At 43.0% G+C, this 27,717-nt stretch overlaps 2 protein-coding genes across 9 annotated transcripts in view; one reads left to right on the top strand and one right to left on the bottom strand.

Moving 5' to 3' along the window:
- The window catches only part of rorb (RAR-related orphan receptor B), an 18,568-nt gene extending 6,677 nt beyond the window's left edge, over positions 1-11,891 (top strand). The window contains exons 1-10 of one of the 2 annotated variants that reach the window (XM_053869544.1): positions 3,697-4,366; positions 4,780-4,865; positions 4,943-5,084; positions 5,166-5,597; positions 6,332-6,453; positions 6,532-6,664; positions 6,740-6,847; positions 6,949-7,059; positions 7,122-7,234; positions 7,820-11,891. In XM_053869544.1, coding sequence (XP_053725519.1) covers positions 4,348-4,366; positions 4,780-4,865; positions 4,943-5,084; positions 5,166-5,597; positions 6,332-6,453; positions 6,532-6,664; positions 6,740-6,847; positions 6,949-7,059; positions 7,122-7,234; positions 7,820-7,984 — 1,431 coding nt within the window. In that variant the 5' untranslated portion in view covers positions 3,697-4,347 and the 3' untranslated portion in view covers positions 7,985-11,891. Of the gene's footprint in view, positions 1-3,696; positions 4,367-4,779; positions 4,866-4,942; positions 5,085-5,165; positions 5,598-6,331; positions 6,454-6,531; positions 6,665-6,739; positions 6,848-6,948; positions 7,060-7,121; positions 7,235-7,819 lie in introns of those variants that run through there. The other variant, XM_053869545.1, reaches the window with a different exon arrangement.
- trpm6 (transient receptor potential cation channel, subfamily M, member 6) lies at positions 9,875-27,717 on the bottom strand. Of its 7 annotated transcripts, XM_053869540.1 has the most exons (43): positions 27,673-27,717; positions 27,440-27,591; positions 26,981-27,136; positions 26,095-26,291; positions 25,930-26,009; positions 25,698-25,736; positions 25,183-25,372; positions 24,893-25,106; positions 24,291-24,415; positions 24,019-24,190; positions 23,780-23,954; positions 22,728-22,851; positions 22,570-22,642; positions 22,327-22,427; positions 20,686-20,820; positions 20,391-20,444; positions 19,919-20,053; positions 19,691-19,807; positions 19,306-19,577; positions 18,982-19,210; positions 18,763-18,915; positions 18,525-18,689; positions 18,312-18,440; positions 17,937-18,185; positions 17,688-17,862; positions 17,424-17,526; positions 17,163-17,359; positions 16,957-17,089; positions 16,483-16,831; positions 15,841-16,417; positions 15,629-15,714; positions 15,457-15,547; positions 15,340-15,386; positions 15,151-15,215; positions 15,006-15,031; positions 14,881-14,934; positions 14,743-14,808; positions 14,357-14,655; positions 14,098-14,180; positions 13,822-14,027; positions 13,705-13,756; positions 12,746-12,858; positions 9,875-12,066 (listed from the first exon to the last, which is right to left on the bottom strand). In XM_053869540.1, exons 4-43 carry the CDS (start codon positions 26,122-26,124, stop codon positions 11,984-11,986), a joined length of 5,766 nt encoding a protein of 1,921 aa, XP_053725515.1. In that variant the 5' UTR covers positions 26,125-26,291; positions 26,981-27,136; positions 27,440-27,591; positions 27,673-27,717; the 3' UTR covers positions 9,875-11,983. The 7 variants fall into 7 exon arrangements, 4 of the variants coding, with proteins under 4 accessions (XP_053725515.1, XP_053725517.1, XP_053725516.1 ...); XM_053869542.1 differs by lacking the exon at positions 27,673-27,717 and having other exon boundaries at positions 12,746-12,855; positions 27,440-27,621; XM_053869541.1 differs by lacking the exon at positions 27,673-27,717 and having other exon boundaries at positions 26,095-26,288; positions 27,440-27,621.

The following is a 27,717-nucleotide window of genomic DNA, read 5'->3' as shown; positions in this document are numbered from 1 at the left end:
GTGTGAATCGATGCACTGGATGGCAGCCAGAGGCCCCCTTCTGTTCCCTCTACATGGCGTCCAATCACGCCGCTGCACAATATTCTATGAGCAAACTGCAGCTGATCCCAGACCTGCTAGCTGAGCAATTACCCAGAGTGCTTTGAGGCGGCATGGCAAGCTGGACAAGCTCATGCCCTCTGACATGCAGCACTGGGGGAGGGCAGAGACTGTTTCTCTGACTCTTTGTACGCCAGTCTGTGTGAGTGCGTGCGCACTGTAAGTGTGATGGGGTTCTGACAACAGACTGATCAGAAGGTTGTGGGGAGGTGGGGGGTGCTGATGATGTGTTTACACCAATGCGTGAGTGGGGGGAGGATGTGACATTGAAAATGATCAGGACAAAAACAAGCCAGCGGGTTTGGGCATGACGCGGTGAGATGCTACTGACTTCAACTGCGACATCAGCGTTGAATTTATCACTTTGGAATCAATAGTATTGGTGCAGGAGAAACACCACTGAGGATCATAGACCCCAGGTGCGTCCCAATGTTAGTATCATTTAAATATCGGCCGTAACACAAACAGAACTGGCAGAAATGGGATTCCTCTTATTAGGCGGCGAAGACGGACCAGCATCCCTCAAGACGCTTCAGACAGAAAGATCTGACAACACATAGCTAAAGTCCATTGGAATACGGCAGCCTTTTTTAAATTCTAATGGGAAAATACGATGTGAAAACTAGACAGCGGACACAGGGGAGATAAAGCCAAACACTGGCGCTACATTGCTATTCCCAGCTGTGTGTTAATTCAGTCAGCAATCATGCCACCAAAAGTTTCCTGTCTGTTTTTCATCATTGGCGGGGAAGAACCCGGCTTGTTCCTCTCCAGGCTCGGCGACGACACAAGAAAGACGGAGTTACACTGTGCGCGATGGAAATAGATCATGAAATACAGAAATGATTTCCAAGTCGCACTTACAGACAGACAGGAGAAACTAAAGAGGAGGAACTCAAACAGAGTGGAGAGTGAGGAGTGATAGCATAATTCACAGTGTGTAGACTTCTAACGCCAGCGCTGGAGTTGTTGAAATTTAACAAGGGTAAAGTGCTCGTCTCCTTCATTCTCCCAGAAGATGTCGAGTTAACTGGAAAGAAGCTATATGCATATTTTTTTAATGAAGCGGCGGAGCACCCACATCCCTAACAAATCCGCCCCTGGGACTCGAGTAAGGAGTTGTGTTTGTATTTCTGAAGTGCCTAACATTGACAAAAGTTATGGTGGAAAGTGATTCCAACTGTTCCATAAGCTGTGATACAACGACTGAACCTCAAGTGTGTTCAGGGAATTGTGTTTCTCTTCTATTGTCGTCCCAAAGCCTGAGGCTGTACAAATGCAACATGCATGTCCAGTCTGCCTCTCTTGGCTCGCACCCCAGTGCAAACACGTGCCGAACAAAAATAGCAACACCTAGTGGAGTCCGTCTGTTGGTACAGTATCAGCGCATGACGGCGTTATTACATTCAATCTTCTGACACGGAGCCGCTAATTTGTGCCTGACAAATTGCAGCTAAGAAGTGGGAGCGGAGGAGCCGCTTCTTCTCCACAGATAAAGATAATTAGGCTTCTATTTAAAGCGAGGGCCAGCCTTGGAAATACACAGGAGTTTCTGACTTCATTAAAAATCAATTATCGCACACGTGTCTGAAGGAGGGGGCCGTCCAGGCCCCACCCAGGACCTTACAGACACACGTGTGCGTGTGTGGGGATATGCACTTTTGTGTCGGCCCAGATGAAGATGCTGTGTATCTGAACGTCTGAGCCTGGAGCCGAGGAACAGCCAGCCATGCAGTCCACTCATTACATAACAACAGCAGGATAATGCCCCGTCCTCCAGTTGGCCGAGAAGGCTGTCACTCATTTGGGTCAGTCAGGTGACACCCAGAGACACTGTCTGCGAGAGTGCACGTCGTGAGGAGGGAGGGAGCATGAAGGGACATAATAAACCATTCACATTACCTGGAAATGTATTTCACTGACCTGTCAGTCCAGATACTGGTTTGTATTTTGGCAAATAAGTGCTCAACTGTTACCTTCAAGAGCTTGTCTATTACTGTAATAGTCATCCATAAAGCACTTCAATCGCATGTCCATGAAAATGAGTCAAATAATAACCATTGAAGAGGGGGAAAAAATAGTAAATAAAACCTGACTTAAGCAAATACTTTATGATTCCATACTGGAGAAGTACAGGAGGGTAATATAGAAAAGGTTAAAATCCATCCTGCAACTGAAAGAAACTTCAGGACGAGCCATAAAAAAAAGTAATGTAGTGCGATTATGAAAACAGAGCAACTTAGAGAAAAACTTGACAACATGACAACAATAAAGTACCTGCCGCAGCTTTGACGCCCACCAGTTGTTTTACTTTACTTCCCATCCGTATCATACATCAAGGTAAAAATTATCATAAGCGCAACTTCAAAAACAAGGACACCGTTTCGTCTTCACAGCCGGCAGGTGGAAAGTTGTGTAGAAGCAGCTGGAGTACAACAAAGCATCAAACGTATATTGTTAAAAAAAAAAAAAAAAAAAGGTAGGAGTTGTTTTGCTGAAGCGTTCACAATGCAGAGAGGGCAACAGGATGAGCAGTGACATCACTTCCTTTACAAGTGTGACAGCTTAGCACATCATCGATGTGACAGCCAGACGAGTGCAACGAGTGGGTGGTCACCCTGGCAACGACAACGCTGTCATGACCGTCTCTCTACATCCCACCTGACAGACGCCGCCGGCGATGAGCGAGACACGCGCGCGCTCCACAATGCACACGCCCACACACACGTTCATCCACACAGAGGGATGCTCACATATTTCAATTTCTGTGTCTATATTTGTGAAACACTCACTCGCCTCTTTAAAAACACAAAGGTTTGATTCTGAATCACGCGCGGCAACAATACACACGCCAGCTCACTGCTCTCCTCTGGGCATATTTATCCCTTTCCAAAAGGCATGAGGTGCAGAGACGGAAGATAATCACTCTCCACAAGCACAAAGTAGTAAATGGAAACTAATGAGTATGCACGGTCACATCACGGCGGCAGTGAGAGCTCGACAATGCGCGGTAAAACAACAGCCCGCAGTGAGAGGGTTGACGGGAGAACAAGTCCTTTACGTTGCTCATATACTGGTTGATGGTAAAAGTCGAGTCCTGGGTTCCACTGACCCGTTTACCAGACTATTAATAGCATGTTAAAGAGGCCATGTCCACTGACAACTCTGCGAGCATCGTATGTGCATCCTCGACGTCCAGTATGCCACTGTGACCCAGTTCGGCGGGAGTTGGGCTCGAGTGATTGGAAATGGGTCACATCTCAAACCAGACTGAAGGGAAGGGCACCAACATAACCAATGACTGACACCCACATGAAGTCAGAGGACTAACCAGTGTCAGATTATATATGCACATGTCAAGGGACTTTTTAAAGGAACTTGATTCATATTTTTAGGTTGTTTTCAATGTCAACCACCATTCATGAAGCAGGAGCTCATTGATCCTGGATGTTAGTAGCGCACAATCACAACGCGCTGCATCACACTTGACCTCGTGAATACGACCAGCTCCAGTCCAACTTGACATCACTAGTGGATCAGGTTACATTTAAAGACCGTGTCAGGTCAGTTGGGCTCCTGTGCTGGAGGAAGTGGACGCAGTTCTGCGGCACATTTTTCCTGAAAGAACAATGTATTCAAAGGTGGACCTGGAGTTCTGTGCTGGAAGCCAGTGCTCTCACTTGGACAGACAGATCCGTCTCCATTGATCCTGATTATCTAATTACAAAGACTGAAAACTCATTACTCTGCAGCCAATAGCCAATCAATTTATCAACTAGATACATCGTGTTTATTTATGCCCTCTCAGCCTGCAGAAGATAAACTCGTGAAACACCTCGAGAGAGACTTCGGTGCAGAGGAAAAGATGAGACAGATTAGGAAACCACAGATGAATTTAGTCTCACGTAAAATCCCAAAGTCCATCGACAAATGAGCGGAGAAAACTCACACCTGTGGACTTTCCCGCAGGCGGGTCCATGCAAGTAGATTACAGGTGAACGGCTATTTCAGCGGTGGCTTAGCCAGTGCTCAGCAGAAACAGCTCATTGGGAAATAATTTAGGATTAGATGGGCTGCCTAATCTCTTTATGGAGTGTGCCACCTCAGCAGACATACCTGCCTACCTCCATGACTTAACAGGAACTCCAGCTTTCTCTGCCGGGCTGCGATGGATCGCTCTCATTCACCTCCAGCTACGGCTGCTTTTGATGAATTGTTTTGAGTCTGTGCCATTGACTGGGAGTCCACATGGAGCTGCCTATACACAGTGAGTACAGGTTGGAGTTAGAGGCACTCCTCGAGCGAGAGGGAGAGAAAAGAGAGAACAGTTATAGTGCGTCTGTGATGTAACAGGTTATCTTGTTAAGAGCAACCTCCCTGGTCGCCAGGCTTTAACACACACTGAAGCTGAACTCGCATGCGTCCGTGCACGTATGCGCTCCTTCGTTGCAGACGGTCCAGATGTCGCCTTGCCCTTGCTAAGTGGTTTTCTAAAAGTGAATCGCTCTGAAGCCTCAATCAGATACCAACAAGTAGGTTATGTGCCTTTTTAAACCCTAAAATTAGCCCACCAACTGAGCTCTGAAGTCTGTGTCTAAATCAGGCGGTGGACGGTCTGGATCCAGCGAGAAGTGTCAGTCATTCAGAGCATTCAAGTCTGGTTTCTTTTCCTCCCGACAGCCCAAATCGAAGTCATACCATGCAAAATTTGCGGAGACAAATCATCAGGAATCCACTACGGAGTCATCACGTGTGAAGGATGCAAGGTAAGGTCCTTGCAGGGCGGATTACTTCAGTCGGTGAAACTGACTGTGAATCTAACTGCATCTTTCACCACCGACAGGGCTTCTTCAGACGAAGTCAGCAGAATAATGCCTCCTATTCCTGCCCACGCCAGAGGAACTGCCTCATTGACCGAACAAACCGAAACAGATGCCAACACTGTCGCTTGCAGAAATGTCTAGCACTAGGAATGTCCAGAGATGGTGAGGCACCGAAACGAAAGTCTTAGAGGCGACAACGAGAGTTTGCCCGTTTAACATCTTTGACGTTTCATCCCCTTGCAGCGGTTAAATTTGGCCGCATGTCAAAGAAGCAGCGCGACAGTTTGTATGCCGAAGTCCAGAAGCACCAGGCCCGACTTCAGGAACAGCGGCAGCAGCAGACCGGGGAAGCAGAGGCTCTGGCTCGGGTTTACTCCTCCAGCCTGACAAACGGACTGTCTACTCTGAACCATGAGATTGGAGGCACATACGCCAATGGTCATGTGATTGAACTGCCTAAAGGAGGTCATGGTAACGGAGTCGGGGTGCCAGGGGGTTACTATGGGATGGACTCCACTCAAGCATCGCCGGACCAGTCGGGGTTGGACATGTCAGGCATGAAGCACATAAAGCAGGAGCCTGTGTATGATCTGACGCCGGTGCCCAACCTTTTTAGCTACGGAGGCTACCAGGAAACTCAACTGGGACCTAACAACGCCAGCATGGGAGAACTGGGTAACTATATCTCAAATAGGCTGCATACACTACAGAAAATAGGTGGTAGCCGGATGGTTTCAGACTGAGAGAGAAACTTTTGGACGAATATGCTGAATCCATTGTACTTTAGATGCTAAATATTGCCCCTTTTAATGGCACAAACAAAGCAAATAAACCAGATTTTTTTTATGCATTTAAAATCCCGTGGCCATATACTGATGTCGCTCTAAGCTTGTACAACTTAAAAACATGTTTAGTTGAAGTCACTTTTAGTGGCTACATCATAACGTCACTCCATTCAAGCCATTGAAAGTAGTTTCCCCAAAATATAGTCCCTTTCTCTTGCCACCTGAATTCATCCACCTGGTCCCTGGTTCCTTTTCGAAGTTGTAAGTGGCAGCAGTTCTACTCCAAATATCAGAGGGATCTGCGGACTAAGCTGACCACAGAAATGGAACCCAGATATAGCAACCTCCATCTCTGTCCTTTAAGTCATGATATGGAATTCACAGTAATGACAATTGAAGGAGAGAAATGTGATCACTTGAGTACCAGGTCCACTACCCAGATGGACCTGTAGACCACCATAAACCACCTCTTTCTTTCAGGATAATTGAGCTGTTTTATCCACCCACTGGTGAATATGCGAGTTCTAAGAGTAGAGCGACACATTACTTGAATCATTCACTTAAAACGAAGCCTGGTGACAGCTTGAAAGCAAAACATAACAATCCCTCTTTCCTCTCGCTCAGACCGCATTGCACAGAACATCATCAAGTCCCACCTGGAGACGTGTCAGTACACAACAGAGGAGCTCCAGCAGCTAGCCTGGCAGACACACTCCTATGAAGAGGTCAAGATGTACCAGAGCAAGGTAACGCCACGCAATACACGCAACCCGCCCTCCGACCCTGTAAAACCGCTTTTAACCTGTCTACGTCTGTGGTTTTAGCCTCGCGACGTGCTGTGGCAGCAGTGTGCCATTCAAATCACCCATGCAATCCAGTATGTGGTGGAGTTCGCCAAGCGCATCTCAGGGTTCATGGAACTGTGCCAGAATGACCAGATTCTCCTCCTCAAGTCAGGTGAGCCTCAAGAACTAGCAGTCACGAGGAAGTGCGGCGACACCCAGCTGAGCTTTTCACTTGGTCCCATTCTAGGATGTTTGGAGGTTGTGCTAGTAAGGATGTGCAGAGCCTTCAATCCTCTCAACAACACTGTGCTCTTCGAAGGAAAGTACGGGGGCATGCAGATGTTTAAAGCACTAGGTAAAGACACACCTTCATCTACGAGTAAAAAACAAATAGAATTCTCTTTTTTAATGATGAATATAAATAAACATTTGTTTGCCTTCTGATTCTTCTATAAGGTTGTGACGACCTAGTGAGTGCGGTGTTCGACTTTGCCAAGAGTTTGTGTTCACTGCAGTTGACGGAAGAAGAAATTGCCCTCTTCTCCGCAGCAGTCTTGATTTCCACAGGTAAGATCTCAGCGTTACCAATACATATTCATTTACTGAACCGAGTGTCTCTCAACGCGCAGATCGACCGTGGCTGATGGAGCCCCGGAAGGTTCAGAAGCTCCAGGAGAAGATCTACTTTGCTTTGCAGCACATTATGCAGAAAAACCACATGGACGAGGACGCACTCGCTAAGGTGAGTCAGAACGACACGATAAGCATCGCGATATCGGTGGTTGTTTCGCGATGTGTCCAGATATTACAATGTTGAGATGTATTGCGATCGCTGCAATTTACCATCCTATAGGGCCACATCATATACGCTGCTGATGAAGGAGTGAAGGTTGTTAAATATATTACATCCTACTTTGGTTACAAAAATAAAAGTGCTATTTCATTTAGCATTTCAATATGACTATTAATAGCTATGGGGGAATAAAATTGGCAAAAATAATTAAATAAAGACCTAAAAAATAGCCTGAATTCAAATCAGAATGAAAGATGAAAACAAGTACTATATCTTTGCACTGTAGTATCTGACCTCAGCCAGGCCTCATAAGCACGAAGGTTCCTTAATACTGGAAGTCAAATGCAGTGCTACACACACACCACCAACTTTTTGTAGTTTAAACACTGACATAAAATTTTTGTTTTTGTGTTTCCTTAATTAAGCATTGGATTATGTATTACAATACAAGTATCACAATATACTTTCTATTTTTTACTCCTTTAACTTACAATCCTCCGGTGGTCATCACCTCTAACCTCCTTCTTCTTGCAGCTGATCAGTCGCATCCCCACGTTGTCCGCCCTGTGCACCCTCCACACCGAGGAGCTCCAGGCCTTCCAGCAGCTCCACCCAGAAACAGTCAACATTCTCTTCCCTCCGCTCTACAAGGAACTCTTCAACCCCGACCCCAACTCCACCATGGTCATGCCCAAGTAACCGCCCGCCGCAGACTTACACGGACCAAGTACTTAAAAAGCCAATGCAAGGCATGACAAGCGTTTACAGTGCCATCTCTATGGCAACTTCATGTTCTGCAACCTGGGCTCACAGTAAAGGAAGACTGCTAGAAACTTACCGTTACTGCCAACAACAATAGGAATGTCCAGCACTTACCCCACCCTGTTCACCGATACAGTCTGAAGAATGTATATACTAACGAAACACAGCATAAGTGGGTCTTCATCCTGTCTAATGAACTGAACTGACTGACCAGAAATGTACAGACTTTATGAATCTAGGAATAATTTCAAGCTGTCGATCCTTAAAAAAATGGGTAAGTTAATTTGTTTTAACTTAAAAAAAAAAAACGTTTTGTTTTTTTTTCACATTGTGAAGTTAAAGACGAAGAAGGAGGGGGAGGGAACAGTGAATTTAGAGAAGCTATTGTAGATATTCTTCTATCGCAGAGGTGATTCCAGTATTACTTCTTATTCTGGTTAAATAAGTTAGCCTAATTTAAGTACACAGCTGTCTGCGTTGGCTGATTATACCTTGTCTATGTGTTTTTATTTGACTTGATAGTTTTCTGTGTACAGAATTTGTAAAGATGAGACGTGTAATAGAATATGAGGTGATAACCGGGAGACAATTCGGGTTTGTTGATATATAGGAGCCTTGTCTGGATGTTGTTCATATGTAAAGAAGGCGACGCGCCCTTCTTACCAGAACTTATGAAACATGTAAAGAAAGCATATGAAGGATTTAAAAAAAAAAAAAAAGTAACTAATGGCTACTACTTTTCAAGGTGAAGATGTATACGTAAATATTCTATTTTGCAAGAAAAAGAAAGGGCAGATTTGCCACCCTATCTCTAATTTAATCGTCGCTGCAATAACCACGTCCATTTAAACTTGGACGGCTTTTGAACAATCAAACAGGGACAACAGATCGGGACCCAGGACCTCACAGTGAACCCCACCTTCCCCCGCCCGGCGTCACTAGCGCGTGAAAGCTTCCGCATGAGATTCCACGTCATTAAAAACGGACGCACAAAAGTCACACTTACATTTCGTAACAAGAAGCAAACATCAAATCATCGATAGAAAGGCTGGTGACCTCCTGTTACTATTTGCACAATCCAGTCCATGGATGACAATCGCTCCGGGCTGCGAATATGAAGGACCCTTTTCTCTAGAGAGCAATAACTTGTACACTGCCTTTTCTAATGCTGACCATCTCCCTTATAGCTGTTGAGAACAGGGTAGCAATTTACACTCGAATGCACTACAGCCTCAACTCACTGTCTTCTTCAGTGAAATGACAAAAATGATTTGGGTTAAGGATGAATTTGTAGAATCTCATACCTACAATATGAGCTGCAATGTTGAATTGAAATTCATATTGAAAACTGTGCTCGACAATCACTTTATATTTGTCTCTTGGTATACACATATTCATAAGCACTTAAAACATATATATCATTGAACAATTGATGACAGTTTGGCCACTGCATTAAAAGAGTTCCGACCCTATTTTTAAATAAATAAAAACAGGTTAATGATACGTGTTGCTGTGTGTTATTACATCATAACAACACAGTGGGCAAAATCAATCCAATGTGCATTAACACTGCAAAAATATGCATTTATTGACGTGAGAGCCACAAATTTAGACAGATTTAGAGCTCCGCTGAACATTCCAGTCCGTTCACTGCTGCCTTTCGAGACTAAATCATGGGTTCATTCAAAGCCGAGGATCTACTTTTGGACTCCTGACCCTACCCCGATCAGAGGCCGGTGACTTTAAGACAATCACTCATAAAGGCTTGATGCACTACTCAGCATCTCTCAGGGAGCCGCTCTTTTTTGACTTTGCATTAAAAGAGGGTTTAATGTTTTTTGCAAATTTAAAAAAAAGGAAAAAAAAAAAAAAAAGAAAAGTACTTATTCGGTACTTCCGGCACAGGTGTGTCAGCAATCTGCCCAGACAAGGCTTTGGTTATAAGTGTCTGCGTGGATGAGCATACAGAGCATGAATTCACTGTCTAAAAATCGCTTCAGAATTTATGATGAGCATTGTTTAAAAAAAAAAAAAAAAAATCATTATCCTATGTATCAGTATGCTCGTGTCATCCGTGTACACTGGTGTTTACTGCTGCGTTGCTGCTTTGAGGGACAGTGTGGAAAGTAAGCTGTGAATCAAGCGTGACTGGGACAGTGAATTCTGACTCTGAAAATGAACCTTTTATGTGTGATGTTTTTATTTTCCCTTTTTAGACTGTGAATCAGAGGGGTGGGATTAGGTTTGTGAGAGGGGCTGTGCTGGCAAGAGCAAGTGGCAACACAACACTGTAAGTAAGAAACTGTAGCAATAAGAACTGGAGGCATTTACTACTGTCATGTTTGCATTGTAAGATTATTTTTTATTTTATTACTATTTACTATTATTATTGTTCTTATTATGACTACTATTCTTCTATTACTATTAGCCTATCGTTGTTCTGTTCTATTTGCATGACGTTTCATTGCAATGAAACATTTGGGACTTTGTGTTTTCTCTTCTAATCATATTGTGGGCGGGGAGGGGCATTGGCAGGGCGGGAAACGGGCCTAGGACGAACTTCACGTCAATCCAGTCAGTTCAAAGCAACCTTTTTTTCATAACATGAAGAACTTTTGAAATAAAATTCTCTTATTTATACACGATGGATTTAAACTATGTTGTTTAAATTGACTTTTTGTTCAACCTTTGAATGTGTGAGTTGGTACAACCTGTCAGTGAACGGCTCTTGCTGAACTGGCCTTATTGAAACCGGATTAGAGACCCTTGACCTCGTGTGGGAGACAATGAGAAAGGGTCATCTTTTCTGAATGTTATGGAGTAGCCTGTTCAGTGTGAGAGGCTGAACACATCCTGAGCCTTTACCATTCTACTAACACACCACAAAACGCACAATAGCACTCGTCCACAGCCGACGAGACGGTTCAAACAGCCGAAATTTCCAAATGCTTTTCGTACGCATTGTCAAAAATACTGTACACTCCGATAAACACTGGTACAAGAGTGCGCATGTGAGCAAGAGAGGCGGTGTGAGAGTGAGCTCGCTCTACCGACGCTTTGTAAGCTTTTCTTGATGTGTGCAATTGGAGTTGAAAACTGTTAATTTATTGTTTAGAATGTGTTTGCCTCCCAGAAAGAGCAAATAAAACAAAATGTAGCAACCGTAGCAACCTGTATCCAGCCCCAAAATGGAACTTGGTTACGGAACCTCTTTTTTTCAACTAATGAAACAAACACAACAAACTTGATGTATAAACATGTTTTCTTTTGTTTTCAAAGTGCCATAGCTAGTAATAAAAAAAAGGACAACTAGCAGATTGATGCTCCACTGTCTGAGTCTACTTGAGGAGTCAATCTAAAATCCATGAAATCTGTGTACTTGATTACACTGACAGTCAAGCGTTTGCTTTTTTTTATCTGATGAAAGGGGATTCTGTCGGACTCTGTGCTCCACTCTACTATCTGTCCTCGGTCTTTTCAGCGGTTTTCATCTTTTGCCTGAGAATCAAAGTACGAGTGTGTGTACGCCGCATGCTTTCTCAACTAAGAGCCGCAAATATTCTCATGTGGCGGGTCAGAGTGGGTACAAGTTCAGCGCTATGCAGGACCCTCACAGAGTCCTCCTTTGAAATGTACATACAATGTTATGGTCTGGAGTCATTTTTGTTAAAATTCTATATTTTATCGCTTTTGTAGACATTTTGATGTGGGAAGACGAAATAAAAAGACATTTTATGGGTGAATTCCAGAGTTGCTTTCTTTGAATCACTTGTGGAGAATTTTCAACGTGCTTCAGTAGTCACAACGATAGAAAAATAGAGATAACTGCGCCTTTGTTTATATACTACAATGAGCAAAATGATGTACTGAAATATCATGACGCCGCAGCGTGACCGAACATACGATTAAGATGCTGGTGAATTCCTACTTTCTGCTTCATAGATTATGAGAATCATATTCTTCCTCGTCGGACGCACCCACCGCGGCGCCGCTCTCTACCTCTTGGTCCAGAGGCCTCCCTAAATGAGAAAGAAAATGTAAGTGGTATGTCGCTCCAACAACACGATCATTATCACAAGAAAGAGCACACTGAGAGGCAGGGGAGGAAGTCGTGCATCCAGCATGAATAATTTGCTCCGATTGTTGGAGAAATCTTGGAGAGGACACAAGAAGAGGAAGAGGAAACACAACACACCTTTGAAATATCAAAACAACTGCGTCTGAATGTGTTTGTTTGCCGGGCGTGTTTGTTTTCGCTCAGGCTCTTTCCGAGCAGCGACTCTCCAGACGCTGGTTTCATGTCTACCCAGAGACATTAATTAATAGCTAATCAAAGCTAATGTCTCAGCAGCACATCACCAACACAAAGACGTGATTAATACGTAATCAAAGGCCGTGTAGCGCAACGCACCAAGCAGGGCCCACCCCCATCCTTCAAACATGGTGTTGTTATAGACATAAATGAGCGCTCATGGCTTAATTAGATGGTGGTTGGGTGTGTGTTGTCTTCAGCTCAAGTAGTTGGGGATTCATCTCGGAGCCAACCGTGGTCTCCGGAGTGACGACACAGAGGTGACACATGAATACATGCATACGCATGCACATCAGGAAATTGAAAAAAGAAAAATCTCAGTCTCCTCTGATGTGCTTCTCACTGAAAATACAGAACCTTCCGAACAAATGTTGAGCAACTCTCACCTGACAGGCCCAGTCGGTCACAGACGGAACTGCACACGTGTTTTCGCAGGAATCCGTGGATGGCAGCTTCTCCTAAGTTGTCAGGACCAAACAGCATCTCGCCTCTGCAGCTGCTGCAGTTGGAGATGCGATATGAAAACATGCTGCCTCAAGTATTCTCTGTCATACAGGTACACAATCTTAACTAGCTTCAATAGTGAAAAGGAAAAGCTAAGTCAATATACTGAAATGAAATGTTATGCTTGTGTTGGACTTCGGCATAGCAGACATGCATCTTTTTCTCTGCCATTTTCAGAAAGGTACTCAGAAAAAAAAGCCATTTCAGGAAAAAAAATGTTTTTTTACATTGTGAAAAGAAATATAATAATTTATAATTATGATTTATTTATTTATATATGCGATTTGCTTCGTCCTATATCTGGTATAATCCTATCCTGTTTGGCTGTACATAGTACAGCTCTACATGGATGGAATTTATGTGCAATGATGATTATTTTCCGATGTGAAAGGTCCCTTGTCCTTCAAAATCAATTCAAAAATCTAAACTCTGCCTGACGTGTTTCAACACTCGTGGACTTAAAGACAATGTGTAATATGTTTGTAGATCAGCAAACAATGAGCGAACTCGACTTAAACCAAATCTTTTTTTTTAAACAAAGTTTGATTTAGTAGATTAGTTTTTGCCATACTTCATTCTAAGAGATGAAAAATAGAGCCACCATGACAGAGTAATTCACCAGTGAGAGACCATATAGTCGAATTGGTAGATGGCTGGAGAATTTCCATTTCTAAAAACATGAGAATAAATGATACCTTTTGTTTTCAAAACATTTTGTGAAAGTGGTCAAAATGTACTTTATTGCAACTATCAACTTCCACCTTACAGTCAAGAAGTCTACGATTGCTGTTGTCTTTGGTAAGTTTGTTTTACAGGATTAGCCAAAATGAAACGTTTATACCTTTGATCAGAGGCCATGACGACTGTTGGATCAGTTAACTCATCTGCCACTCCTGCCAAAATATAAATATTTTCAAAGTCAACCATAGAAGGGAGTGGATAAAATTGAAGGGCTGACCTTGTAGATCGAGCACCAGCATCTCCCTGCCAGAGTACTCGTAGGTCCAGTGAGAAAAAGCAAGTAGCAACTCTTCCAGAAAACACTCTGGTCTGAGCTCCTCTCCAGTGTTATTGTTGTATTTCCGAAATCTTCCTGGCAACTCCCTCTCTATGGTCAGCCATTGGCCATTTGAGTGCCATAGAACCAGAGACACGTCAAGAAATCTTCAACAAAAATAAATAAACAAATAAATAAAAACAAAGCACAGCTATCAAGTCAAAGTCAATGACATACCTGGGTGAGAAGTGCATGTCTGCAGGCTTCATTTGGTTGAAAACATGCATCATTTTCTGCGCAGCTCTCTGCTGCTGGATCTCCTTCAAAGTGATGAAAATACATTACATCAAGTATGTAGTTAAATAAATACACTGAAATGCATTGTTTACTCTGGTGTTTGACTTCAACATAGCTAATGAAAAATGCTGCCAGCGTGTACCATTTGGTCAAACAATTATTTTCTTTGGTGTAACTTCAATCCATTTCTCTAACTTACTCTTAAGCAGAGCTGGAGCGCTGTGCTACCATGGAAGAATTTCTGCCAAACATCGACCACCTCAGGTCGAAAGGCTTTCACCACATAAACCAGACCCGGTCGGAGGACGTTAGACTCCGCCCAAGCACAGAGCACCCGGCAGCCCTGTCTCAAGCCCCCATCCAGAGAGCCCTCCTCGCTCGGCAGGGGCTGCAGCACGGCTGATAAGCCCTGCGACGACCACGAGGAGAGTACAGGCGAACCCGAGACAGTTGCTGAGGGCAGCTCCATCAGTGTGTAGACACTCACTTCGTCTCCTCCTATGAGGAACGAAGGCAAAATGGCAGCCTTTGAGAAACTCAGTTAGCATTGTGGTGATAAAGCAAGGAAACGAAGAATGCACAAACCCATCGGAGAGACAGGAGCGAACGGGATACTGTGAGCCAATCTCATCAGATTGTTCCTTTCCATGGCTGATGTCAAACATACATGATGTCAAAAACGTTGATCCTTTTAATCATATTTGTGCATTGATTAAATAACACCTGAGTAATGTGGATACAAATCCTCCGAGGACTGGAAGATCCTGCTCTTGGGAGCTACAATTGAAGGAAAAAAACAGTCATAATAAAGACACACTGAAGAGTAACATTGAAATTCCTCCATTTACCTTCAGATGCAACTCCACTTCGTAAACTAGAACAAAAGGAAGTAACGTTTACGGTCAATGCACTTTGAAATAATCATTGTTGAGTCAAGTACGGCACTTTCTTGTCTATGCATTTGATTGACAGTCTGAAGAAAAGCTCACTTACGAGAACCTGGGGCTCACAGATCTGGTCCAGCTGTTCCATGCTGAAGGACTGGGGCTCCAAACCTCCTAGAGGCCAATTACAGATCATTAAAGCAACCTAGTTAATACGCAAATAATTTCCCCCTATGCCCCAACATATGTTGCCATAATTAATTATCCACACTGCTGACACAATTTTCCACAGGTTTACCTGGTGAGAAGGCTTCAGCCTGAGAGGGCGATCCACCGGCTCAAAATCTATGAATGAATATCGGAGAACAGTCCGTCAGTAAGTCAAACCGTTACAGGTCACAACAATGACACAGACTGAGCTGACTGAGGCTGGCAGAGGCCGACCAGCACGTAGCTTTATCTTCCAACCTCTGGCGTCTCCTCCAAGAGGTGTCCGATAGATGTGACTGCGGAGGAGCCGAGACTCAGCGACATTGATGCCAACTTCAGGAGAGGATCAGTGTTAAAGAAAATAAAAGATGTCTTACAATGCCTTGGATCTTGACAGTCTTTCTTGAGTGAATTGTTCTTCTTACGCCAAGCACTTGAGACAAGTCTAAGGACTTGGACCAATCTGTGGAAACATGAAGCGGTTGAAGAGGCTCCAGAGCAAAAATATAAACAATCAGTAGCAACTAACAAGCTCAACTTTGTCTAAACCAAATCCAACAGTTGTTTTTCAGATGTTGTGTGTGTTCACCTCTTCTCCTGCTGCATTGTAAAGAATCATCTTCCCCAAGAGTTATCACATGACCATTGCTCCCCCTTTGTTTATTAATGCGAGTATACGACTCTCTCTGTGGGCTGAAGGTTGGTCCAGAAAAGGTCATGTTCTCCACGCTGGCAGACAGAGACCTACAATGGCCATAGAATCTGTCCTTTGGTTGAAACATCATTTCCAGATTGTTGGGTTCGCTGTCATCCAGACTGAATCCAGGGTTTGCAGACAGAGGCTTGGTGTCGGTTCTAGTCAAAGGCAGACTTGAAACCTTTTCTAACAATTCCACCCCCGATCTGCTGTCATCATCATTCAAGTCCTCAAACTCCTCTTCTTCCATAGATGTGTCCTCCTGGCTGGGCTGCAAGTGGAGCACTAATCTGTCCGCAGTCTTATTTGAAAGGGAAGATCCACAGCGTGACGCCCCGTTGGACTCACAGAGTTTCTGATCCAGCAGATCACTTGAATGATATCCACGTCCACTAAACTGAGAAAAGGCCGACTTAGACAGAGCAGGCCGCCTCTCAATAGGGCGAAAACCATCAGAAAAATGTGTTTTCTGAGAAGACAGATCCGTTTTAGAACACAAGTACAGTTGTTTAAAAACATCACATGCTCTTTTACCTTTCGTTCCTCAATCCCCTCCCTCATCCGACCAACAACTTGGCCCTCCTGCGACACCCATCTGCTGGATAATAGATTACCCTTGAGCAACGAGGATGGTGTACTTTTGCACTTCTGGGCCATGAGTCGCTTCACATTTGACTCATCACTGTGGTGGAGACTCCAGCTGTGTGGAAGAACGTGTTGAGATGATCTTATGTCCGAAGCAGATAGAAGGGTCACTGTGTCTACAGCCAACACAGAAAGGTCTTGTAGTTTCCCGAGTTGACAGTCCAACTCTGAAAGGCTGTCCTGTATTGCGCTGACCCTCTCGGTGACCTCCCCCACCATCAGGGACATCTCTTCTGCTCTAGAGAAATGCAGATGTTATTGTTCTTGAAAGTAGGGAAAATAAAGCAACGCTATCCAACATTATGTGCACACACACACACACACACACACACACACACACACACACACACACACGATTGTTACCTCTCAGCTGTGATTCTGATCCGATTTTTCTGGTTGCATTGCTGGGAATCACGGCTTCCATGGAAAAATTCATGCACACATTTTTCTTCAAACTCATGAAGCTTCTTCCGGTCCTCATGACTGAGGTAGAGCTCTGACGTGGAGTAGAAAACAACCACTGTTTACACCATCACAGACAGGCCATCATTCGCTGGAACTTGACTCACTAAGTCCAGTCCTTTTTTCATCATGTCCTGTTTGCCCCCTTAGCCGCCTATAGATGGCTCTCAAGCCGAGGGTCATGTGACTAAAGAGGATCAAGGGTGGTGGCAGCCACGGCCTGTCCTGGTAGGTCATTATAAAGCGATAACGGTTGTACTTCCAAAGCTTGTTGGATGTTGATGCCATGTCGAAATATATGTTGCTGCAAAATGATGGGAAAAAATTGAAATGGGGTCAAGCTTGATGGACATTGTATAAGTGCTTACTTGAAAAAAGCTATGAGAATGTTGACCATGATGATGTACTGCACAAACATGTACACCGCCTGCAGAAAGTGGGCAGGAGGACATGATTGAGCATCTGTACAGTCTGTGGAATAAAGACATAGTTTCACAAAGATATGCTTGAAGAATGGAACAAATGTGTTTCTGATGGCTTTGTATCAGGTGACAAACCTAATGACTCACTGCAGAGGTAGATATATATTCAACTTGACAGCTTAACAAAGCAAATTAAAAGGTGCTACTGACTCTTCATCTCTGACGCATAAACCTCTCCGTAGATCATCCAGTAGGGCTGGAACACAACGTCGCGTGCCAGTGTCCAGGACGGAGCCTCGTTTGGGGACAGGATGGCTTTTCTGGACACTCCGTAGGCCAGCAGCACTATTGCCAACATGACCACGATGAAGAACATGCTGCTGGTCTGTGGCGAGACATGCAGGAGCAGAAAAAAAAGATGACTAAATTATTAGCCGGTTGAATGGAATGACTCCGTACCATTTTGGTGATCATCATGAGGTATGGGCCCGCATGTTGGTTGACAGCCAGCAGATCAAACAGCCTGACAAACCAAAATATGATGTCTAAGCAGTAACAAATTCGGCCAGCTGTGCGGAATGGCTCATGCCAACGGAAAACAAGTCCAGCCAGAAAGAGGCCGATGGCAAACACATCAGATCTGTTCCAATACTCAGAAAACCAAATCCTCAGCTTATGTCTCAGCTTCCTGGGTTCTGACATCGCAACCTAAAAAGAAAGATCATTTTGTCGTATTAGAGCCGTTGCAGAGTCATTCTTACACATTGGTTTATCAGTGACACGTATAATGTGAACACATGAAAGATATTTTCATGATGAGCTGGTCCTACTCACCTCTCTGGTTTTCTCCACTGCAGTAGTCAGGATGTACACAATGACCAGCCACTCTGGAATGCTTGGCTTATCATCCATCTTTACCAAGATGGTGTAGGAAAACAGTACTAGAAATGCCAAGTACGAGATCTACAGAGGCACAAAAAGGCATTTTGTCAAACAATGATGTTACATAATTTACTTTCAACTTTATCCAGCAGGAAAATGACCTACAGTGTGGAACCAGAACTTGGCCACAGGAGCAGTGTAGACCTCACAGATTTTTGTGATCCCAGAAAAAAAACAAACTGCGACAGAAGTGACCGTTTCTGACAGACATTTGGGGCATCGCTCATGCAGTGCTGGACAGATGCAGCCACGCTCGGTATCATGACTGCCCTGTGCAGGGAGAGAGAGCAAAATGATGAATTCTCACTGTTAACTGCATTACATTTTTGAAATTATTTTGTACCCTGCGGTCTGTTTCCTCATTGACTGCAGGCGACTTTGGAAGGTCAGATCCAAACAGTAATGCTTCATGACTCTGGGGCACGTGGCTCATTTCGGCTTTGCTTTTAAACTCCAAAAGCAGGGAGGCAGGAGGCAGCAAAAGGCTCAGAATAATCTGGAAAGGAAGTTGTTGACCGTCAATCAACGGTGAGGAAACTATTTTCAGGCTATCAGCATTCACCTTAGGGAAAGAGTTCTTCCTCATGTTGAGAGGCCCGGTCCAGAGATCATTGAGGAGGGTCTGAGTGCATGAGTGTGACACCAGAGCTCGATTGTTTGAGGAAACAGCCATTTGCAGACAGGTGAAGTGGCTCCACGCCTCCATCTCAGAAGTCAACAGCTTCATTGCCATCTGCTCGTTCTGACGGAATGCGCAGTCTAGAACATCCACAGCCAGCTGACCAAATTCACTGAGGCACAGCGACAGAGCAGGTGCAACAGCAACCACGTGACCTTAAAGGCATCACGAGAGGAACTTCACACAAACGTTGGGATAGATGCTCACCGTGAATACGAGCTGAACCGCTCTACAATGTTGTCATCAAGGCTGCACTGCCGGGCCTCAAAGGCCATGGAGCGGTAGAGTTTACAGGCCACAGTAGCACGTGCAAGGGCCTCCTCGCCATGCTTCCACAGAAAAAGTGCCATTTGCTGCCGCTGCTGAAGCACAGCCCACACAAAGAGATCGTTGAAGTTGAATGGGACAAGCAGAGGAGCCTCAACGAAGCCAGGACTTGAATCAAACACTTGACGATTTGCAGGCGCTGCTTCTTGCTCCTGCATTGGTGTTTGAGACATGACAATGATGAGAGTAAAGATCACTACAAAAATTGTCCACATAATTTTTTTCCTCTATTTAAGGCGTTGATTTGCTTAATTTTTCCACTCACTTTCTGTTTGTATGGCTGAGCAGTTCTGCAGAAATGCTGGTGCTTAAAATTCCTGCCCTGCTCTGAATTCATAAGGAATCCACTTGTTGATAGTCTGGGAGAATTGTTTCGCCGATCCTGTTGGAAAACAATGACCATTTCAATGACAGACAAACATGAGCATTAGAATAACTTGTCTCAGATGACTAGCAGGTCTGTTTATTGTAATAGTTTAAGACCTATCTTTACCTTGCCCTTTAAGCGACCATAAGCTGCTCTGAATTGTTTTCTGGTGTAGGTGCTGCAGTAAGCACCTCCGATGAGGTACTCGATCACCAGGCCAATGTCAATGAGAGTGAGACAGTAACTGGGCAGGAGAGAAGTCTGACCACACACAAACACAGTGGAGACAAGCATCATTACAGATCCAGGACACTTCTTAGTAATAACCTGAATACAAACCCAAGTTCCTTAACATGTAGGTACATGTTCAGAAAACCAATGCAAATGCTAAGTAATGCTATGAATGTGGTAATTAACAGCTTTCATTACATTTTGCTTTTGTCAACGTCATGGAGTCTCTTTATTTAAAATGAGTGCAATAATAATGGAAAATATGACCACAATAAAACAGTAAATTATGCAATATTGGTATGTCGGAATAAGTGATTATAATAGATTATACATATGACTAAATAATGTTATTACAGTGTAAGATCACCTGTTTGACATCTTCAACGAGGTGGTGAAGGAAATGGTGACTTTGTCCAGATGGCTATAAAGTGAAACAAATGAAATGAAAACACATTCACAGTTATTTTAAATGCAGGTTGTATTTAACAGGTCTGTGCTAACTTGGATTTGAACAGCAGTCACCACAAGGAGGGTTTTCATTAGTTATGCATGAATGAAAGTGCTACACATTCATAGAAGTGTGAACAGCACTGCGAGAAAGAAACAACAGACAACATGTGAATATTTGTTTTGTGAAAATGCATGATTATGAGAACAAATACCGTGTTATAGAGCTCCTCCAGACGAGACACAGTCAGGAAGCGATTCATTGTCATTCCATTGTCTATTAAAAGTTTGACAAAACCGACACGGTCCATCACCAGAGCATCCAGCAAAACCTGCTCCAAGGAGCCAGCCTAATCGGACAGTGGTATAAAAAAAAAAAAATCAGAGTTCAGGAAATGTCTCTTGAATGTGTTGGGCACATAACCAATCATATATACCATGAATTTTCAGAGTGAAATACACAAATAAAATAATGCTGTTAAAGTATGAAACACGGATACATCATACAAATGACATTTGAGGGAACTGTAAAAGATAGGAGCCTCATACTTCCAGTCACATGCTCTTCTATAGCAGATGTATGATTTGAGCAAACCGTTTATCATGTTTTTATTCCTGATCAAACACGCTCAGTCTCTATTTGTTTTGGCCTTGTCTGTTGAATAAGATCAAAATGAATCTCTGCTTGTCCAACAACTTGCATCCTATCAAATTTACATGCCAAATATTGGATAGAAAACATAAAAAAAGTAGCAGTTTCAGAGTGATAAGGGAAAGTTGTGCTTATGGAGAGGGCAAGTATCTAAAATATATATGAACCAATAACATAAGTAAATAGGTTAAAATGTTGGTAGACATGCACAGCCATCGTGTTCATCACTTTAATGTTTAACCTTGAAAAAAGAAATGAGACAGATATTGACTATTCCGATCTCTAGATATTTACTCCCTCAGTCATTCAAACTTTTTGCTATAAAAGTCATTTCTCACTCTGTTTGATACGAAACCAAAGTGCTTTTTAAAAGCAAGCCAAGCCTATATCAGGCCCTTTTTAGAGTCTCTTCAATAGTCCAAAGCAACTCTGAGACATAATTTGAAGATCTTATGGATCTCTTTCAAAGCACTGTGTTGCTTGGCTTCCAGTGACGTTGCTGAATTGCCACGTTGCCATGAGCCCGGGCACAGCTTCAGATCCTCAGGCAGCGGTCCCTATTCATCCTCCAGTTCACAAAACTCTGCCGGAGCATCTGCCCGCTTCTTCTTTTGCTTCTTTCTCCAATCATATCTCAAAATCATTTTTTTCTTAATTACTTTTTAACCCTGCGGCACTAAGTGGTCACCTATTGAAAAGCAATTTTCTCCTGAATACTAAGGTTTCACTGGTGAAATTGCACATCAGTTACTGTTGTCAGCAAAGGTCAAGAATATTATTTTTTTGTTGACGAAAACACATTGCTCCTGCATCCATGGAGAAATAAAGGGATTCACAAAAATGTTCTGTTGCATAATTCATAACAAGGACTGCAACTTCACAGATAAAATGCATCATTATGGCAATCATTTTTGTCCCAATTCAGACGTAAGCAACAGGCCAAAGAGATGGTTAACCATTTGACTTTTTTATGCCACAATAAGGACATTTTTTACTCTTATTTCCTGAATTCATGGCAGGAGTAAAACTATTCCTCTTTTGTATTATTCCTATTCCAGACTCTATCTATAGATAGATAGATATATTATTCAGTTATATTAAAAATAATGCATGAATGCAATACAAATAGAAGCACACACACATTTAATTGAGGCACCAGAGTAGATGGACATTGTGAAAGACAGATACAAAAAAGTGTTCCTACCTTCCAATGTTGTCCATACACAAGAACATGGTCTTGGGCAATGTCAGCTCTGTCCCACGCCAAAGTCATACTCAACTGCTCTGCAGGACTGGCGTTGGTGCCTTGCGTTAAACATACAAAGCATAATTTCAGAGTCTTGCCATCATAATGTAATACATAAACAAATAAATGATACACTACGCTGCCTTGTACATGGTTCAACATATTTTACTATGAGCATAGGAAAATGTAATTTAAAAAAACCTTTGAGAGTTGAAGTCAAAATGGACACATCAGGAGAGACCTGCTCGTCGGACTCGGAGTCAAAGATGGTTATCTGTGAGTGGGACACATGGAGGCTGGTTATCGCTGGCTCAGAATTTCTCCTCGTGTTAACACCTCTCTAATGTGGCTTCTCTTACAGACTGCCTGTGATCCATGCACCTCAGCAGGAGTGAGTACAGGTGAGAAGCTTCAGCAGCATTCACTCCGAACACAGCTCGGATCCTGACCAGGAAGTCTTCTTTGATGTCGGCTTCCAAGTGTCTGTAATGAACAGCTAATCAAGTTTTCGTTTTTTCATTTACTTTTAAGCATAAAGTTCAAGTGATAGTTTTATTTTCATTAATTTAATATTAATTGAATATTTTGTAACCATATTTATCTTATTTGTATCATACATTATGCACTCACTGTTAGCAGTCAGTGATTAAATAATATTTTACTTCAGAAGATTAATGGGAGTAGATTTGAAATATCAACGTTGAACCTTTGAGCAATATGAACGATGCTGACGCTTAGTTATTAAGCTCTAGCACACTCTAGTGGCCATTTGGCCCAATGAGCATAATGGTCCAATGAGCTACATATTTCATCCATGCGACAATCGAAGACATGCAAATAACAGCAGTTTATAAGATACTATAAAGTTATATTTGGTGTCTTTAGTCACTCCATTACATTGTTCTGACAGTCTGAATAGGCAAAGCAAAAAGTTGTTTGCATATGTTTGAACACATTTGAACAGTGACTTTATTTACATTCCGTGGACACGGTTATCTCATTTCTAAAGAGTCCCACCTTTAGGTTTGGCATCACCCTCATCCAGTTAAACTGTAACTCTTTTGCCAGGCCTCAATGGTACTTGAACTGACTGAACATTCAGAGTTACTACTCAACTTGGACACTTCATATGATGCCAAAACAGTGTAAACTAGCCTCATTCTACACCGAGTGCTCTGCTCTGAGTCTCTGACGACTGATTGCTTTTCACTTTAGGTAATTTAGGCAGCTCATTTCTCAACTACTTGCAGTGATTTAATCAAAAATGAATTGATTGTATATATATTTTTTGTTAATTTTACATTTATGCAACTTTCATTTTACAAAATCTGACATGTTTGTCATATTCGGTGCTGCACCGCAAACAGTAAAACCATAGTAGATAGAAGGAAGCATGAGCAAAAGTACCGACCTTTCAGCAGCCGTTAACTTGTGTAAGAAGGCAAGCAGGTCAGCTGCCCTCCCAGATCCCTCAAACACAAACACAGGTATAGGTGGAACACTACTGACATAGTCCAACACTGAGGAGACAATCGCAGGGCCTCCTTCTAACACAACACACACCACCGGAACTCCTCGATTTAACCCTAGAGAGAAGGAATGACATCAGTGGGGTGTCACAGACGTACATGAGCTCCCAAGCCGACTCACGAGGATGGATTTTCTGCTGCTGAATGAGTCTCTCCAACCTCCTCCTGAGGTCTTGCTGGCAGCCATGTTTTCCCAGAGTCCCATCATCCACCAGAAGGAAGTGAGAGTGGAAACTGTTCAGACAGGCTCGCTTGCTCAGTGGGTTACCCAGTGGTTGGTACGGCCTGAAGACCTAATTGAAGTTGAACAGAAATCACGAGACGTTTATATCAAGACCTGTACACCTGCCGTGTCTTCACCATGTCACCTCCGCAGTGAAAAGAAGCACTCACATCTCTGCCGATGAGGTCAGTGTGGTTGTCAATCACTCCCCACGGCGTGATTCCAACTGTGTTCCTCTTTCTCAAGTCATGGCTGCCAAATGTTTTCACTGCCTCACCGACATACTTGGACACGCCTAGTGGAATGTATCAACAGCTGGGTGCACACTTTGAACACACTTATTGTTCTCATTTATTTACAAGACTTTAGACACTTTGGACTTTAGGACCTCCCTCACCCGTGTTACAACATGCCAATTGAAATCACAGTGACTGCTGTGTTGTGGATGCAGTACAGATGCAGGAGAATAAAAGGCAAATCCAAAAGTTGATCGACAAAAGCTTCTGGTAACAAAAGGTTATATGGAATCAATTAGGTTATGAGTTATATTACTAATGTTTATACGACAGCCATTACAGGACATTAGAGATGTTGCCACTTGCAGGCAAATTGTTGTCTGTTTATGTTTGCATTTATTTAATATAATTATCTTTTTCTAATCAGATGATTTTACCAAGCCAAACCATGCATAAGCATGTGAGCTGCCAGTGAGGCCACAAACAGAAATTCCAAATCAGCAGCAGAGTCACACAGACAGTAATTGAAGACGGACCTGTATTGATGCCATCAGTCAGAATCCAAGCCCCGGTGCTGACAGCAGCAGTCATCAACCCTTTGCTGAAGGCCTGTTTGACTTTCGGAGGTAGACTGAAGTTTTCCGACCCCCCCTGGACAGTTATCAAGAGCTTGGGTCTCTCCATCTGCCACTCCTTGATCATCAACTGGAGTATGGACTCTGTTTTAGAGTCCACCGCCACCCGAACATACTGTAGAGAGAGAGAGAGGAGCAAATATTATTATAGTTGTTTGCATATTCAACGTTAATTCAGGAGGAAAACACACCTTGGCTCGGCAAACACGTGTAGCCGTGTCCTCGAAGTCAATGGTTCCAAAAGCATCAGTGGAAGTGGCTTTGGTGTGAAGTTCAATGGCCCAGTCTTCCTCCACATCTTCACCAGAACCATGACAGATGGATACTGGAGGGAGCGACTCCTGCCAGGAGTGCTCTGCCATCAGACGACCACAACAGCATCTAAATATAGCAGCCACAGTGAAAATACAGTCTAATGGAATCTGTTATTTTGAGGTGGTATATCCTCCCATCATGACATCATCACTCTCTCACAGTCCATCAGTCTTCTTTAAACTGGGTCAAATTATCTTTTGGTTTGATGCTTAACATCGACGGTTTTGTTATTACGTAATGCACTTTGGTTGATGAAGAAACTGGTGGTGAAAATCTTATGGACTAGTATAGACCACAGCTACTGGTGATAAATTTTGAAGGTCAACAACAGCAGCAGGTAATGATAATCTAAACAAGAAGAATTCAACTAAACATTATTCCAAATTGATACCTGATGAGATTTTGGCACACTTGACAAACTGGGACACATCTGGAAGAAACAGGAAGTGACACATGAGCAAAGCCTTCAAATAGACTTCCTGGAAGTGAGGGCTAGGTTACAGGCAAAGCCGTTAATAATTAACTCACACAACAACAAACACTAATTTACCTGTACTGAGGAAACTCACAAGACTTTAAATTATTTCTGGACAATCATCAATTCAACTGGTCCCCCAATGTACCTGTGCAGGTTCCGAGACGATGAGATAAACTTCACACACTCTCTCTTGCAGAAGGTTTCCTCAATCCAGGACTTGCGTGACTGGAATCATAAGAGAAACCACTGAAGATTTAACAGCAATAACAATAATGTGGGATGAATTAATTTAGATTAAAGAATCAGTGACCTTGTGAGGAGAGTTGATGTAATCCCCCATGCTGGACCAGGAGAACGATACGAAGATGTGCCGCTTACAAAAACCCCAGGAAAAACGTCTCGTCTCGCTCCTGTCCGGTTCAGTTATGCAGCTTTCAGGAGTTCCCTCTTATTCTTTCGCTGAGTTTCCAGGAACAATTGACAATGGCATCGCAGAATGGAACACTTCTGGTGGGAAACAAACACACAAGCCCTTCCTGATGTGAATGTAAGACACGTCATGTTTACCTGCTCACCAGCACGCAAAACATATTTTAAAAAAACTAAAAAAAAAAAAGACTGATTATAAAGGATTTTTTTTACATTCATGGTGCTTATGAAACGGTTATCCATAGTGAACTTCGGTTCTGAACTATATCAAGAAAAAGTCTATACTACTATAAAGTAGGATGACTCCAAATACAAGAGGTTTACTGGTATACTTCATAATATTACACATCTTTTGCCTCATTTTAGACATCACTGTTGATTAGACTGTATAAAGCGTGATTTAGGTATTAATTCGAATGTAGAACGAAAACAAAACCATGTATGTTTTATGTATATGTGTTTTATGTTGCATCTACTTAAGGTATCTGAGTCGAGGGTTGTTTATTAGCAGCTCTTATACATGATTAAACATTGTTGTCAAATGTATTTTATATGTATTGGGCACGTTTTATTCAAGCACATTCAGTCAGGCAAAAGCAAACAACAAGAAAACTTCTCGAAGTTCATAGCAAACACCTAACATCAAGCTAATGCCTGCTAATAGCGTGAGGCTAATAATTCAACCACGGCGCAGGTGTTTCATTAAACAACCACAAAAGCAGGTGAGTGAAGACCTGACATTTTAGTTCGTAGATCAAAGAACTCACCGCTGCTGCAGGGATATTTACACCGGGTTATTTGACTGAATTCGAGGCTCGTCATCTCTTTGCTCTGATCTCGAAGGTCTTCTATCAGATGCAGGTCCAAAGTTCAACAAGTCCTCCAGAGAAACTTCAGAGGTCCCGTATCATTCCGGGCCTTTCCTTCAGAGAGAGAAACATGGGGGAGAATGTGTTTTATTCCTCGGCCTCATTTGTTTATACTTTTATATCCGGGTTGTCCCCAGTTTTTTTCTGCATTTGAATTACACCGCATGGATGTTTGAATCGTGCTGCTTCACATTTTACTCTGTTTTTAATGTCTGAGTAAACTCGTAATTGTTTATTTTGTAAACAAACAAAAACAAAGGCCTTGTTATTGTTTATTGTCTATATCTACAAGACAATAACACAAACTTTAGAAAAGATGGAGATCAAGAAAGACTGGGCAGGACGTGGGGCACTCACCCTTGTCTTTTCTCACCGCGGGTACTTGATATTTCTGCCGACTTCTTCGGAACATTTGTGTTTCAGCTGCTATCGCTCCATGCCCTGCTGTTGTATACATAAGTACAGTATCACTGGATCCGGGGGTTTCACGCATCCGACACCAGATGTTCCTGTTAGATGCACGTCAAGTCGGGAAAAATCCATTTATACATTCGTATTCCAGGACGTTAACACATTGCAGTAAGTCTTACCTGCGCAACCTTCCACAACTAAAATATAAACGCAGAAGCCGAGTT

The sequence above is a fragment of the Synchiropus splendidus genome, chromosome 7, assembly GCF_027744825.2.
Source record: "Synchiropus splendidus isolate RoL2022-P1 chromosome 7, RoL_Sspl_1.0, whole genome shotgun sequence".
NCBI classification, from domain to species: Eukaryota; Metazoa; Chordata; class Actinopteri; order Syngnathiformes; family Callionymidae; genus Synchiropus; species Synchiropus splendidus.
Note: the sequence above shows the minus strand (reverse complement) of the source record. Positions and strands in the feature narration are given on the sequence as shown.